Genomic DNA, 13,629 nt, shown 5'->3' on the forward strand with positions numbered 1-13,629 from the left:
TGGGAGCCATTACAGGTGGTGTCCAAGCGCACACACACACACACACATATCTCCACGTGAACAGCCGCATAGCTGACGGGAGTCCTCCGGAGTGACACTCAGCCACCTCTGACCCCTTTTGGTGTCCTTCCTAATCATCATCAGCGCACACTTAACTACATTCACAATCATCATCAGTGCCCGCGGACTGACTGAAGTCTCCATTACGTGTCCTCTGTCGTTGGGAATTATCCAAAAAGCACTGACCCAGGGCGATCCAACGGCTGTCAGTCATCTCGGCCTTGAGTTGGATCGCCTGAAATTAAAATTCCATCTCCCTCGGCCGTCAGAGCCACAAAATTGATTTGGTAAGATTTGTTTCAAATCTATTTTTAACTTTTTAAGTATGATTAAAGTCGGGAGTCGGTCGCAGCCTGTTTTTCTCCCTGCCATGTGTGCAGAGATGCTCGGTCCAGATGTGCTGCAGCGAGTGCTGCTCTTGGGAGACGCCTGTATTTGTATATATATATATATGTATATACTGTATGTGCGTGTTTGTGTGAGTCGGGTGAGGATACAAAGTGGCTTTACTCCAGTGCCGTCAACACCCTCTGGTGTGGGTGCTGCTTGCTGACAGGCAGGGATCCGGTCGGCCGGTGGTCCCGTCCCTCTTGCCGACCCCTCCGCTTCTGCACGGTGGGTGGAGAGCTGCTCACAGACACACACACACACACACACACACACACACACACACACACACACACTCGCTGGCTCTGTGAAGTCACTCTAATCAATAAGGGAATCCACCTTGTTGCCTGTAGTCCTAGAAATAGGGTCTGTTATCCCTGAATAATTTCCAGGAGGTTTTCATCACTATGCGATGTGACGCTATAGTTCAAATATCAACCACAGATGTAAAACGTGTCTACAAGCACAACAGGTGCACAATGAATGACATCAGTGCTTGGAGCTAAAAAAACAAACAAATTAGTGGCCTAATATGAGCAAACTATTTTAATTATTGAGTAATTATCTCGGAGATTTTTTCAAGCAAAACTGATGCTTCTCACATGAGATGATTAGCGGCTTTTAATCGTTACGTTTGCATCTAAACTAGAAACAATATGCAGATTTATTGAAAATGTTTTTTTAAGTTTAACCAACTTAAACGTTATATTTACCAGTAAACGTAAATAACTTTCGTAATGTCTGACAGATGTTGTTGTTACATAGTATATTATAAATGAATTCAACAGAAATGTACAATAAATAGTACTTTTGTATATTGCAGTGTGTTTATTCTTCGTATCCGTATTATTTTTACACTTCAACTCCTTTACTGTTGCAATGGTGAGTGTCGACAGCAAAGAGACCCCCTCTACTCCAAAACAGAAGACTGTTTCTTTTTTTCATTTGAAATATTCAATTACTGTGCATGAAGGGTCAGGTCAAACACAGGAAGCCGAGCTGATTGGTTCTGCTCGGATATCGACGGGCATGTGTGACCAATCGCTGCTGCCCAGGGCTTTCCCCACCTTCCATATGCTGCAGCGAAGTGTGCGTGTGCATGTGTCTAATCGTTCCAGCCTAAAGCTCTCCCCAGTTTCCACTCACCTCTTGACCATTGCTTCCTGTCAGATGCGTCCACGTTGCTTCTAATCCGTTTTTACTGCCTCGCCGTGTACGTGCACACACACAGGCTGACACAGCTGGCCCGATCCATCCCTGCTCTCCGCTTCATCAAGGTCTAACCAATCTCCTGCTCACACCGGCACAACCTCTGCCTCACACACACACACACACACACCTGATCCAGCCATCCCTCCGCTTGACCCTCACCTCACCCCATCACCCGCCCCGATATCTCTTACCGTCAAACCACCCGTGAAACCTGGACATGCAGCCTTGTCTCTTGCTTTTTATTGAGGCTGTCTGCCAGTCTGTTTCCACCGAGGTGTGGATATGTGCCCCCCTTCGTTATTACGTTACGATTCATCCCCTCAAACAGGCAACAAATAAGAGCTCTGTGCTGGGAATTGCCTTTGGTCTTGTCCAGATTCGTCTCACTGGATTGCTCGTTCTGGCTCAGCAAGCCACGCCGCTTAAATGAGTTCCCACAACAACAATTCCAGTCACCTCTTAATGTTTCATTTTAATGTCACTAACGTCACTTTTTTCTAATTCTCCAGAATGACTAAATACTTTCAAAACGGATGAAATTCCCATCAGCCTTGTTAGCAAATGTTAGCATGTTAACACACCGAACTAAGGTGGCTAAGAAACCTGCTGAACATCAGAGAGCTAGCATTGTTAGCATGCTGAAGTTAGCAAGCACGGCTAGTCTTTTCTCAATATATCTTGTTTTGTGCGGTCCTTATTATTATTGTGTACCAATTCTCAAACATATCTTTAAAATTCAAATAACAAATAATCAAATTCCGTCGTTGGTAGTTGTATTTACTCAACACAACACGACCTGCAAACGTTCTCCCGGTTAGTTGAAAAAGAAACTATAGTGAGACTGAAATAGAAGCAGTTGACGTTCCATTCTGTATTTGATATGACAGCTGAGGAGGAAACAGGGGGAGAGGAGATCTATTAATAAGATTTATACTTGTAGAATTACATTATAATCATACCTTCGGTTGGAGTGATCTGTTAGCAGAGAGCGTGTGTGTGTGTGTGTGTGCGTGTGTGTGTGTGTGTGTGTGTGTGTGTGTGTGTGTGTGTGGTGCATATGGTAAAACACTCTGCAGACCTGCTGTTAGTCACACTTCCGCGTCTCAAATTGAATTAGCGTTGACAGCGCACAGCGCCAGCCGCGTGTTTCTCTGTGTGTACTGAGGGCGCTGGCTGTTGGCACATTCTGTGTGTGTGTGTGTGTGTGTGTGTGTGTGTGTGTGCATGTGTGTGTGCATGAAACAGAAGAGAAAGAGGGCCCTCCCCCTGAAATCAATTAAGTGACTATCGGCCTGTAGTTGCGGGGGTGAGGTGGGGGGCACATCCTGTAGAGGGCAGCGCAGACAGACAGCACCATCTGGGGCAGCGGGCGGGTCGACCCCGGGTTGAGACATGAAAGAAGCGGGGAGAGGAGCGTACAGGCCGCCGCTAAATCACTCTTTTTCCCTCCAGCCCCCTAACCTCACCCCCGCCCCTCACCTGTCATGCGATACATCAGCCACGGAGCATCATTTTCCCCCAATCACTCTCCATCCTCTTTTGACTTATTCTCCCCCGTCGCTCTCTCTCTCTCTCTCTCGGTCCCAGGAGTGCTAACCTGTCATATACAGGAAGTAAAAAGTGGAAGGAACAATCCATCCCTCTGTGAAGAGAAAAAGAATATCTCACATCTCTTGTTCCAAAAGGGTTGATTTATAGCTCCATATTTAATAAAAACCAATACCAGAAAGTGCCCCTCTCTCTCTCTCTCTCTCTCTCTCTCTCTCTCACATAGACAAACACACACGCACCTGTAGAAACCCCCTCTGGTCCATCGGACTGGAAGGAATTAGGACACAGGTCATGTGTTACAGGGGGAGGGATAGGCCGTGTGTGACGGACAGCTCGGGTCAGAGTGTACGTTGTGTTTGTTGGTCATAAGCTGAGTGCTGACAGCCCTCTTCCAGTCACCCAGTGCTCAAATACACGAACACGCAACACACGGCTCAATTGATGACAAAATAATTGTCCGAACAAGACTTAAACTTCTGGTATTAAGAGGCCTTGGTGGGACCTTATCCATCATGTGAATATTTATGCAGCACTAAATGCTCACTTTAGTATGTTTAGCAGCAATTCCACAATGTAAAATACTGCATTTCAGTGTCGCAGTATCCTCCAAAAAAATGTACCAAATAAAAATGGCCTGTCGTTGTTATGTGTTATTACTAAGGATGTTTTGCCACCATAGTTGTATCTAGAAAGAAAGAATATAGAATATATATATACACAAAGAAACCCCCACCATTGCAACTGTCTTTAGTCGTTTTATTTACAATATAACAGATTTGATAAGTTCATTATATCTTCTTAAGACTTCTCCAAAGTAAGAGGAAACTATAATATAGTCTTTAGATATAGTGATGTGATTATTTACGTAAGAAGCAGAGCAGATTTCTGTTGAAATGTGTTAATTTGGGGATTTTTAACAAAAAACAATCTTAACTATATGTACTTTTTAACTTTGGATTACTGAATAGGTTTTGAAATTCTTCACAGAAAATACTCATTGTGCACGATTCCACTGTCTGTTATAGCTATTATATTAATCATTATTGCATCAGATTCAGTATATCAATGTTCCGAAAGAAACTGGTGAAAAGCCCAATGTACTGTAGTAGCACAGAAAAACCTTTAAACTGTTCTTAAGTGCATCAAAGAATGGCAGCGCTGTTAATCACACACATCTGAATTGAGTGAGGTAGGGAAGGTGAAATTAGAGAGGTGTGATAGAGAGGTGAGGCCAGAGAGTGCAAGAGCTGTTTGGGTCATTAACACGTTCTCTGAAGAATGGAGCTGAGTTTGAGGTCCAGATGAAACACACACACACACAAACCCTCACAAACCCTCACAAACCCGCGGGCCAGGTGCCAGACCACATGTTATACCAGTTTGTCCTCCACTCATCTAACCTCTGCTCCGTGACAGGGGCCTGTCAGGGAGCACATGCCTATGCGTCGCCCCACTGACCCCTGTCTTCACACACTCGTGGGCATACTGCATGCTGTATATGGATACACACTCTCTCACACACACACACCCACACACACACACATATCCAAAAAAAGAAGCGTCACTCATTCAGCGAGCTCCTGGTTTTGATCCTGTATCCCGTGATCCAATGCTGGGAGACTTCGGATCACGAGAATAAGTACGGATAAAACGGATGTTTACAACACAGGATGTCTCTGAAAAAAATTTAGTGGCGAACAGGAGGGGAGGAGAGGACAGTTTGACTGAGCGGCTCATGCCAGCTTGATAGCGCCACTGAAGAGCGCTTAATCACTGTTAAACTGCCCTCGCTTTTCACATTACTCACTCTGTGTAATTCAATTTCAGCCACAGCTGGTTTCACTTTCAACTTTACAGCTAAGCTCAAGTCACGTCCTATAATCTGACCTGATAAATAACCAGCTTTTATTGAGTTTACAGAGAAAACAGTATAAGCCTTTGCGAGAACCTCGCTTTGCCTAATGTGAGCGGGGCCGCAGGGTATGAAGCTGAACGGGCCAACCAACTGTGTGTGTGTGTGTGTGTGTGCTCGTGAGTCAGTGCATGCCAACTATTAATATTAGAAAACCGACGTGTGTGTGTGTGTGTGTGTGTACTTGTATGATAATCTAATGAAGGCAGAGTAAATTTACACGTCCTGACTGTCTGCCAAGCTTCTCTCCCGTTTCAAGACGCCATTTCCCATGATTGAAAACAAATGACTCCAGTGTCAGGTTTCTCTGCCTTCACTGCTTGTCAATCATTACGAAACGCTTCAGAAACGTCCCTCTGTGTGTTATTACAAAGTCGAATCGGCACAGTGTCCATGTTTTTTTCTGCGGCCACCTTCAAGAGGATTGTGCTGAGACATTATCAGGCAGATTGTGGCTGTACGAGCGGCCTGGTTAATCATCGACAGGCTGATTACCGGTTAACTCAACAGCGGTTTTCAACCAGCGTTTAGGTCGGATACGGTTTCAAAGAGGAAGTTTGTTAAGAACAGAGTATCAAATATATATATATGATCATAAAATCATTTAATTTATATAAAACTCATTTAAAATAATCATTAAATATAGAGCTACAGGCTTGAGCTGGTTAGCTTAGCATTAGAAAGTTGGAAAAAGTAGGAAACATTTTAACTGACTCCATCCAACAAAATGTTAAACCTGGGTCAGTTTTCCCATCCAAAGTCTTTATGCTGAGCCGAGCTAATGGGTTGTAGCCCCGTGTTAAAGTGTAAATACAGTGTAAATCTTAGCTCTCAACACAGCTAGTTGTAAATTGAGTGAACCAAGCCCATTTGCACTGTTAGTAAATGCATTGCGGAGTTGTATGCACACTCTGGTAATGACAGGTGTGTTTCTGCAATTACTCTACAGGAGGGGGCAGGTGCAGAGGTCAGGACCCCCGCGCCCCCTCCCGTATGAAACCAATTAGTTCAATTGAGAGATCAGGAATCTGCTGGGAGTTTTAAATGATTGTCCCGCAAAGCCCAACATGGAAATGACAGACACTATCAAATAACCACCACAGATTATGTGCGTCTGCAGACAAAGGGCCGGCTGTCTGATAGCGCCGCACCTGACCGCTCGCCGAAACACGGGGCCGCCCCCACCCCCCCCCGCCTCGAGTTCCTCAATTAACTCCTTCCTGCTATTTCCACGTCCAGCTCAGCATCAGCTTGCTGCCACGCTCGGCTGTGACAAGTAAATTACTGTTTGGTTACGACCGTTTGTCGGGAAACAGGCCATTTCCCCCGCTTTGCCTAAACCGCCGATCCTTGTGCGGAGAGGGAGGCGAGGGAGGCTTGCAGGGTTTTGAGTCTGAGCTGAAGGCAGGAATTATCACATCAGCGGCCGAACGGGCGTGCCCCCTTTGGTGTGGACCAAGAAACACAGCATTATGTTGGACCACAGTGGCTTTTCATTCTCTTCTCCTCACGGCACACTACTTCTCTGAAAGAATTCCACATGTCTTCACACAGCAGTGTTGAGTTACTGTTGATCCTGGAACAATGTTCCAACCAGGTTTACAATAACGAAGACACGGCTGCGAGGAGCCTTTGCTCGGCCCGATAAAGGCACCTCCATACGTCTCTAATTAACGCCGTTATTGGTAATAAAGTGCAGCAGTGGAAAATGCCGGCTGAAACCTGGCAGTTGATGTTCTTCCTCCTATAAATGATAGAGAGACCTGGTGAGCTCATCTTATTAGTCAGGCGTGGCCAGGCATGACACTGGCATACAGCTGTTTACAGCTCAAAAAAACACACAAAACCAGCTCTGTTTTGGACGTCTGTTCTGTTGCTGGATCACTGGGACTTTTTACCTCACTTCTTATTCAAAATATTTATTTTTCCTATTACACAGATGCATGTGTTTTTGAGTGAGATGTTTATGTGACCGCAACTTGGAAACGCGGAAAAGTTGTTTCACTTTTTTTCATACATTTACTGTTTGTACCCGTACAAAGAACATGTTGGAATGTGATTCGAACAAAAAAATATGACTTTAATAGGCACTTATTGACAGTTCAACAATAATTTGTTAGAATCTATATTACATACCTCAGGTCGTATAGCTGATGATCTTTGGCAACACCATGACAGCATTGGAAGTAGTGTACGGCGGGGAAAGATGGTGCTGTCTGTCCCAAGTAAATCTCTGCATCCTATCTACATTTCAGTTTAATTCGATGTTGGGCATTTTGGCTCTCGTTGAGTGTCTGCAGCTCATGATCTGCTTCACAATCAGTTTTTTTTGTCCCGACAGATCCAACACAGCCTACAGACCAAATACAAAAACGTCCCCACCGCCACAGTTCAGCGCTCCTGTGGGTCTTGCTCCCAGAAGGAATTGGCCCTTTTGTTGCAATAAGCCTTTGGCTTGTTACACCCAATGGGCCGGAGCACAAAAAGTGCGGTCCAGCTGTCAGAGGCGGTGGTTGGTGGTCGGTTGCCACGGAGACTGGCGCAGCAGACAGTCTGTGGTGTTTTCGGCTAGTTTGGCGTGCCGGGAAATGGCTGCGAGTTGGGGGTTCAGGGGGAAGCTGTAGCGGTAAAGACAGTACGGGCCCGCGGCGTCAGAGAGATGAGGGAGCAGAGGCCCCTGAGGGCTGATGGGGCTGTGGAGGGGGAAGAGGCAGGGGGAGCCTCCCGGAGACTCGAGAAGACAGTGGGGGGGTTTCTTCGGCTGCAGCGCCGAGAAGAGCGAGAGGTCTGTTAGCGAAGACAGCGGGGGCAGGCCTCTCAGCCTGTCTGCTCCCAGGGAGGAAAAGACCCTGCCGGGCAACGGGGAGGCCGGCGAGGAGCCGGGAGTCCTGCCGTGGAGAGGAAGAGCGAAGGCGTGGAGGGCGGCGTCCTGGCAGGAGAGCGCTGAGACGGAGAACGGGTGAAGGGATGAGGAGGAGGAGAGGGGGAGAAGAGTCTTCCCGCTGCTGGTCGGCGACCCCGAGCTCCCTGGCAAATAAAAACAAAGAAAACAGACGTCAGAAATTCGAAAGGTGAAAAATTGCAGAAAGGTAACAAGAGCTGCACCATATTTACCTTGGAGCTGTATGGCGAACGGCTTGAAGTCAAAGCTGAGAGGGCCCCTCCAGGGATACGACTCCAACAAGCCATCCAACACTCCCCTACACACACACACACACACAAACACACACATGCATAATGTGTAAAAGCACAAAAAAATGCTGTTTCGGGAATTTAAATATTGGAGGTGTGAAATTCTGCCATGCACATTTCAACTTCATGTGAAGGTTTTATGTGGTGTCAAATGTCAGTGGCCTAGCCATAAAACCCTGTAGGTGAGCACTTCCTGAGCTAAAACAAGTGTTTGGTGGAGGTTTACTGTACCGATTCCGTCCCGGATCTCTGAAGCCCTTGGCGAACGGGTTCCTGTCAATCTTGAGTTTTGTGATCTGGCCCCAAGAAAGAGAAGCGGACACGGGTCAGAGTGGACGCGCCAGACCGCTGACGTGTTAAAGCTAACAATGATCCCGCTTCCACAGCAGCGTGCAGAGTGGCAGAGCCCTCTCCCTCGGGGATTGCATCTCCCTGCAGCGCCAGCTCATTGCCATGTCAAACAGGGTTTCCTGGAGGCCGCGTGGTTTTATTTGGTGCTTAAACGGACTGCGTGGACTCCAGCGGTCGACCCAGTTGCAGCTCGTTATTGGGTTTCTGTAATAATACGTTCGCTGGTCGTAAAAAGGAGCCCCGATGAAGAGGGCTGGCGTTCCCCCTGGACGCCTCTGTTACCGGAGGAGCCGTAGCAAACAGCAGGATCTGCCCCCCCCCTCCCCTCCCCCCAGACATACAAGTACGCACACACACACACGGCCCGGGCAACTGAAAACCATGGACACTGCAGTCTCAGTTTTGCTGAGAACACATGAGAGTTGGCAACATCACCTCGATGCCGTTAAGAACGTTCTTTGAGCGGTCAATTGGATCTCTGAGGAATATTACAGGCACGTCTGCTTTCTTATTATTTCTGGCACATACAGGAAGTAAATATACAAAATCACATATTTATTTAAGTTTAAAGCAGCAGATGAGGTAACATTTTGAATGTATTGTATTACTGTTTCCACAGTTAAATCCAGAGTTTTCCATCAGTATTTGAGGGACGGTGTCAGCGAGGGTTACCTGTTGGTTCTGATAAGCGGTGACTGTGGTGAACTCCGTTTCCGGGAAGGAGAAGCTGTGGACTCCGTCAGTCGGCAGCGACCGGATCTGTGACACGTCCATGCGAGGGTCGTGCCGGATGACGTGCACACGTGGCTTGTATTTATGCATCGACTGGAGAATAATCTGGACGGAAAGATGAGGAAGATCCTTGTTACTTCACCGCAAACAGCTCGTACTGCTTCCACAGCTTTAGGTCATTGTCAATTAATCTCCAGGTAACTTTTTCAACTGATTAATCGCTTGGGACCAGATTTCAGAAAACAATAATAATAATAAATACATAAATAATAATTAATAAAAATAATAATTTAATTAAAGTTTCATGCTGTGTGCAAATGGAAACATAAAAACATGCTTGAAAATTAAACCATGAAAAATAAAACTCTTCAAATAGCTGCAGTAATGTTTTACCCCAATTAACTAGTTGTTAAACCAACAAGTAAAATACTTTCAGGAACTAAATTAAGACAAAATAAACTACTGTATGTGGGATATGTGTGAAATGATTGAACAAAATATAATTTAACGTGACCAGCATTATAATCTTTAATGCAATGCTATATGAAAGTAGCTGTTGCGTAAATTAAAACTAAGAAAAGAAAAAATAATCTGCTATTTAATAGAAAACCAAAAAATCGTCAAATATAATTTAAACAGTGCGACAATAAAAACAACAAACAAATATGAATCAACTACCGACCCAATGTTAATTTTACATTGCAACAAATAAGTACAATATTAATTTCCCAAAATAAGATTTTGGCACTTTTAAAGCTATAACCTGCTAAAGTAAGGGATTGATGAAATAACTTTGACGAGAAAAGCTAAATTCTTTCTAAATATTTTAAAAAGGAGAAACACAATCAACAATTCTTTTTTTGTTTTAGTTAGTTAGTTTTTTTTTAAATTAGCAAAACAGTTCCAGATGGTAAACTAACCACAACGACATCGGGGCTTTCTGCACTTTTACATTCCTCCATCCATTACCAGAATAAACACACCAACTCCAGCGTGGTTTGTCAAGTGAAAAGCCACCTACAGCCTCCCCAGTTACCACATCTGTCACAGACGCACATCCCCTTCCTTCTTCCCTAACAGACACAGGCCTTCAGGATTTCCACTCTGAGGAGCATTACAGCAGACAAAGTGTGCACACTTTGTCTGCAGTTGACCCCCCTGCACCTTTACTATGTAAGCAAATTAAGTATAGGAAACAACATTTAAAAACAATTTGAGGATTAGAAAAAAATCCTATTATAGGAAATGGATGGACAGAGACAGAGTTAAGAAAAGGCCACGCATGCTCAGATGGGTTACCTACATGCCCCTTGTCGTCCATCTCGTTGTTGGTGAGTTTGACCCGATCGAAGCTGATGACCTGACGCATCCACGTCTCTCCCGCGCACGGCGAGTCCGGGTGCACGTAGAGCCTGGGAGAGATGCACGAGTGGTCCGTGTTTCCCGCCACCATCCACTGCGAGCTGTGGTACACGTACCTGCCGGCCGCAGAGGTTAATACACCGCATCGGGAGTTTAGTTAATGGAACGCTCTCGCACACGTACACACCTGTAGCGCTTCGAGTCCACGGGCATGACGTCCATTGCGACGTAGTACTGCTGGCACGGGTCCAGGTTGCGCACTTTGACGCGCACGGAGGGAAACATCCTCCTGGATGAGGAGAGAAGCGCAGAACGTTCATCGGATATCTTTAGCGTGTTTTATTCTTTTAAAACCTTCCCTCAAACGTCTAGTTACTTCAATACATTATAAAGAGTTCAGAGGGATGTTCTGTCCTCGAGGGCCCTGCAGGGCGTCAAACTGAAGCTAGATTCCAACAGGTAGTTGGGGATTCATTTCTAAAATTAAAACAAACAGAAGCAGACGTGCTGTGCACCACAACTGAATGTGGAAACTGAAGTTATTGTAATCGAGCCCGAGAACATCAACGTGCCACAAGATTATATGTCATCAGCAAAGTGTTGATTATTGGTTTTGTTCGGTTCTGTATCAGATAAAAAACAAATAGACGTTGACAGTATTTCTAAATAATAATCACGGGCCGTAGTACATGCTTATGAACTAACAAGGCCTGATGTGAGGCTTATATTTTAATAAACTGCATAATTATATAATTAGGATCGTCTGCAGCGCGCGCTCGTAGGCATTTTACAGCGGATAAACGCACCGGTGACCACAAGTTCATGACAACATGTAGAATCGTTGGAGATGAACACAGCTTTTATTTCAGGGAGGTACAAATGGGTCTTATCTGTTTGAGAAAGAAATGGGCCTCCCCTTATTCCATGGGATTCAATACTTTTGTGATTTATGTTTGTTTTCGTCATACTGAAATAAAGCATCTTAATTCACTCCGATTAAACTCTCATATGGCCTATTGGCGGCTGTTTCTACTAACAGGGTATTAGGAACTGTTATAATTATATTATGAAAATACTAAGATGTGGTTGCGTTTGTTTTAGGCCAAATAAGTTAGGAGGTTTTGCCGGATAGTAACACACATAAAGCCGTATAGGGCCCCGTTTACAGCAGCGTTACGCCTGTCAATAACCGCCAGAGCTCACTGTAAAAACCCGTCTCTCGCACCCAAAGCATTTACCTGCCAGCTTTGGTGATGATCATCTCGGTGCCGATCTCGTAGAATCTCTTCCACAGATCGCAGCCCTGCAGCTCCGCCCGGACCTCTCTGTCCGGGCGGGGGTCGCTCTCCTTCGGGTGGCTCTCCTCTCCGCCGGGGTCCGCCTCTCCAGCACCCGGACTCACGGTCTGTCCCTGCGGGTCACCGGGCGAGTCCCCTGCCCGCGTCGTGTTCTTCATCTGGCTGACTGGATGTTCGTTCAGGCCTATAAGCAGAGGTGGGATCAGTGGGGTGCTGAGTGAAGAAGCCCGGTACTGTTAGCGTTCCCAAAAGCATGTAAGGGCCAACAAGTGAGCCGCAACTTACAGCCTGTGAGTTGCTGCAAGTGTCTTGTAAAAAGATAAAAGAAAACAGAAAGTTGCTCCAGTTTGACAACTGACACATGAATATTTCCCAAACCCGAGTTTCTCTTTGAAAAGTATTTAAATGGGAACATTTTTCATTTTAAGACGATACAATTACGTAAATCAAATTCAATTGTGAAATTGTTAAACGTAGAAAAGGGTCATTAAGGACTGACGGAGCAAAACAACTAAAAGCAGCAAACCGCAGACTGCATTGCTCCATCTCGTGCGTAAAATGCGTGTACATTAACAAGGTCATGAAGTAATCACCCAGCTGTCCATTTGCCTCCTCACCGGTCAAGATGCTCGTATCGCTGCCGGTGTCTCCAGCTGAACTTGACTCGTGTTCCTCCGTCAGTTTCATCCTCTTGCAGGGTTTCCCGACCAGCGCCTCCACCGAAAAGGCGTGAGCCCGGGAACTCAGACCCTGCATCGTGGCGCCGGATCCCGTCTGTCTGCGAATCGTATATCCGCCTGAACTTTGACTTTGTCCCGCACTGTTGTCGGTTTCCCGGCACATCCAGAACAGGACAGCGTGGAAAAGGCAGCAGCGGCACTGCAGGGAGCCCCTCTTCTCTCACGGCGGCTCCGTGACGAGGCGTAATTGATCAAGTGCCTTACCGTGTTCTCCGAGACGCGCACCCTGATCCGAAATGCTTGATTATTGGCACGCCTCTCCCCCTCACAACAATAGTTTCCCCTCTCCCACTTTATCCGTGTCTCCCCTTTAATTTCTCCCTGCCCCATAGAGGGCTTGTTCATCTCGTTCCTTTCTGCGCGTCACGGAGATGGGAGGGAAGAGAGCAGCGTGCATTCCTCCGCATGAGCATGCGCTGCAAAACTTGGAACGCCAATCTCAGCTTTACGTTTAGTTTACGAACGCAAATAATAAATAAAGGTCGCTGCTAAAGTTAAATTAAAACAGATCTCTTTAACAATCCAATTTCGTTCAATGCAAGAGGAAGATGCAAATGATCAACAGGTGTAACAACATTCGGTTCAGTTCTGTAATTTAGTTTGTTTGCAAGTAAATTAGTTAAATTGTGCAACCAACTACCATCTTCCCTCTAGTAGAAAAAAAACGATTGAGAAAATATGTTTTTTGTGCCCGTATCTGCAACATCCAGCGTCTTTACGCACGGTGCAAACGGTTGAACGGGCAAACTTGAACATGGTTTGTGGCATTTTGTGATATAAACCAGATAATTTCCTTCAAAAAAAGGAAATGTGAGTTGCAGGACAAAAATAA

The 13,629-nt window shown here is 45.7% G+C and overlaps 1 protein-coding gene across 2 annotated transcripts; it reads right to left on the reverse strand.

Moving 5' to 3' along the window:
- Positions 1–7,181: 7,181 nt before the first annotated feature.
- Positions 7,182–13,162, reverse strand: tbx22 (T-box transcription factor 22). Of its 2 annotated transcripts, none has more exons than XM_040172605.2 (8): positions 12,675–13,162; positions 11,998–12,241; positions 10,947–11,048; positions 10,701–10,875; positions 9,338–9,502; positions 8,546–8,610; positions 8,237–8,322; positions 7,182–8,149 (listed from the first exon to the last, which is right to left on the reverse strand). In XM_040172605.2, exons 1-8 carry the CDS (start codon positions 12,898–12,900, stop codon positions 7,623–7,625), a joined length of 1,590 nt encoding a protein of 529 aa, XP_040028539.2. In that variant the 5' UTR covers positions 12,901–13,162; the 3' UTR covers positions 7,182–7,622. The 2 variants fall into 2 exon arrangements, with proteins under 2 accessions (XP_040028539.2, XP_077957634.1); XM_078101508.1 differs by having other exon boundaries at positions 12,651–13,072.
- Positions 13,163–13,629: the final 467 nt, after the last annotated feature.

Source organism: Gasterosteus aculeatus, chromosome 4 (genome assembly GCF_964276395.1).
Source record: "Gasterosteus aculeatus chromosome 4, fGasAcu3.hap1.1, whole genome shotgun sequence".
In the NCBI taxonomy this organism is placed as follows: Eukaryota; Metazoa; Chordata; class Actinopteri; order Perciformes; family Gasterosteidae; genus Gasterosteus; species Gasterosteus aculeatus.

Coding starts and splice junctions, on each gene's coding strand:
- tbx22 (XM_078101508.1), bottom strand. CDS start 12,900: ATGTGCCGGGAAACCGACAACAGTGCGGGACAAAGTCAAAGTTCAGGC. Junction 8,323..8,545: donor AGAGATCCGGGACGGAATCG/GTACAGTAAACC, acceptor GTGTGTGTGTAG/GGGAGTGTTGGATGGCTTGT. Junction 8,150..8,236: donor GTTCGCCATACAGCTCCAAG/GTAAATATGGTG, acceptor TTTATTTGCCAG/GGAGCTCGGGGTCGCCGACC.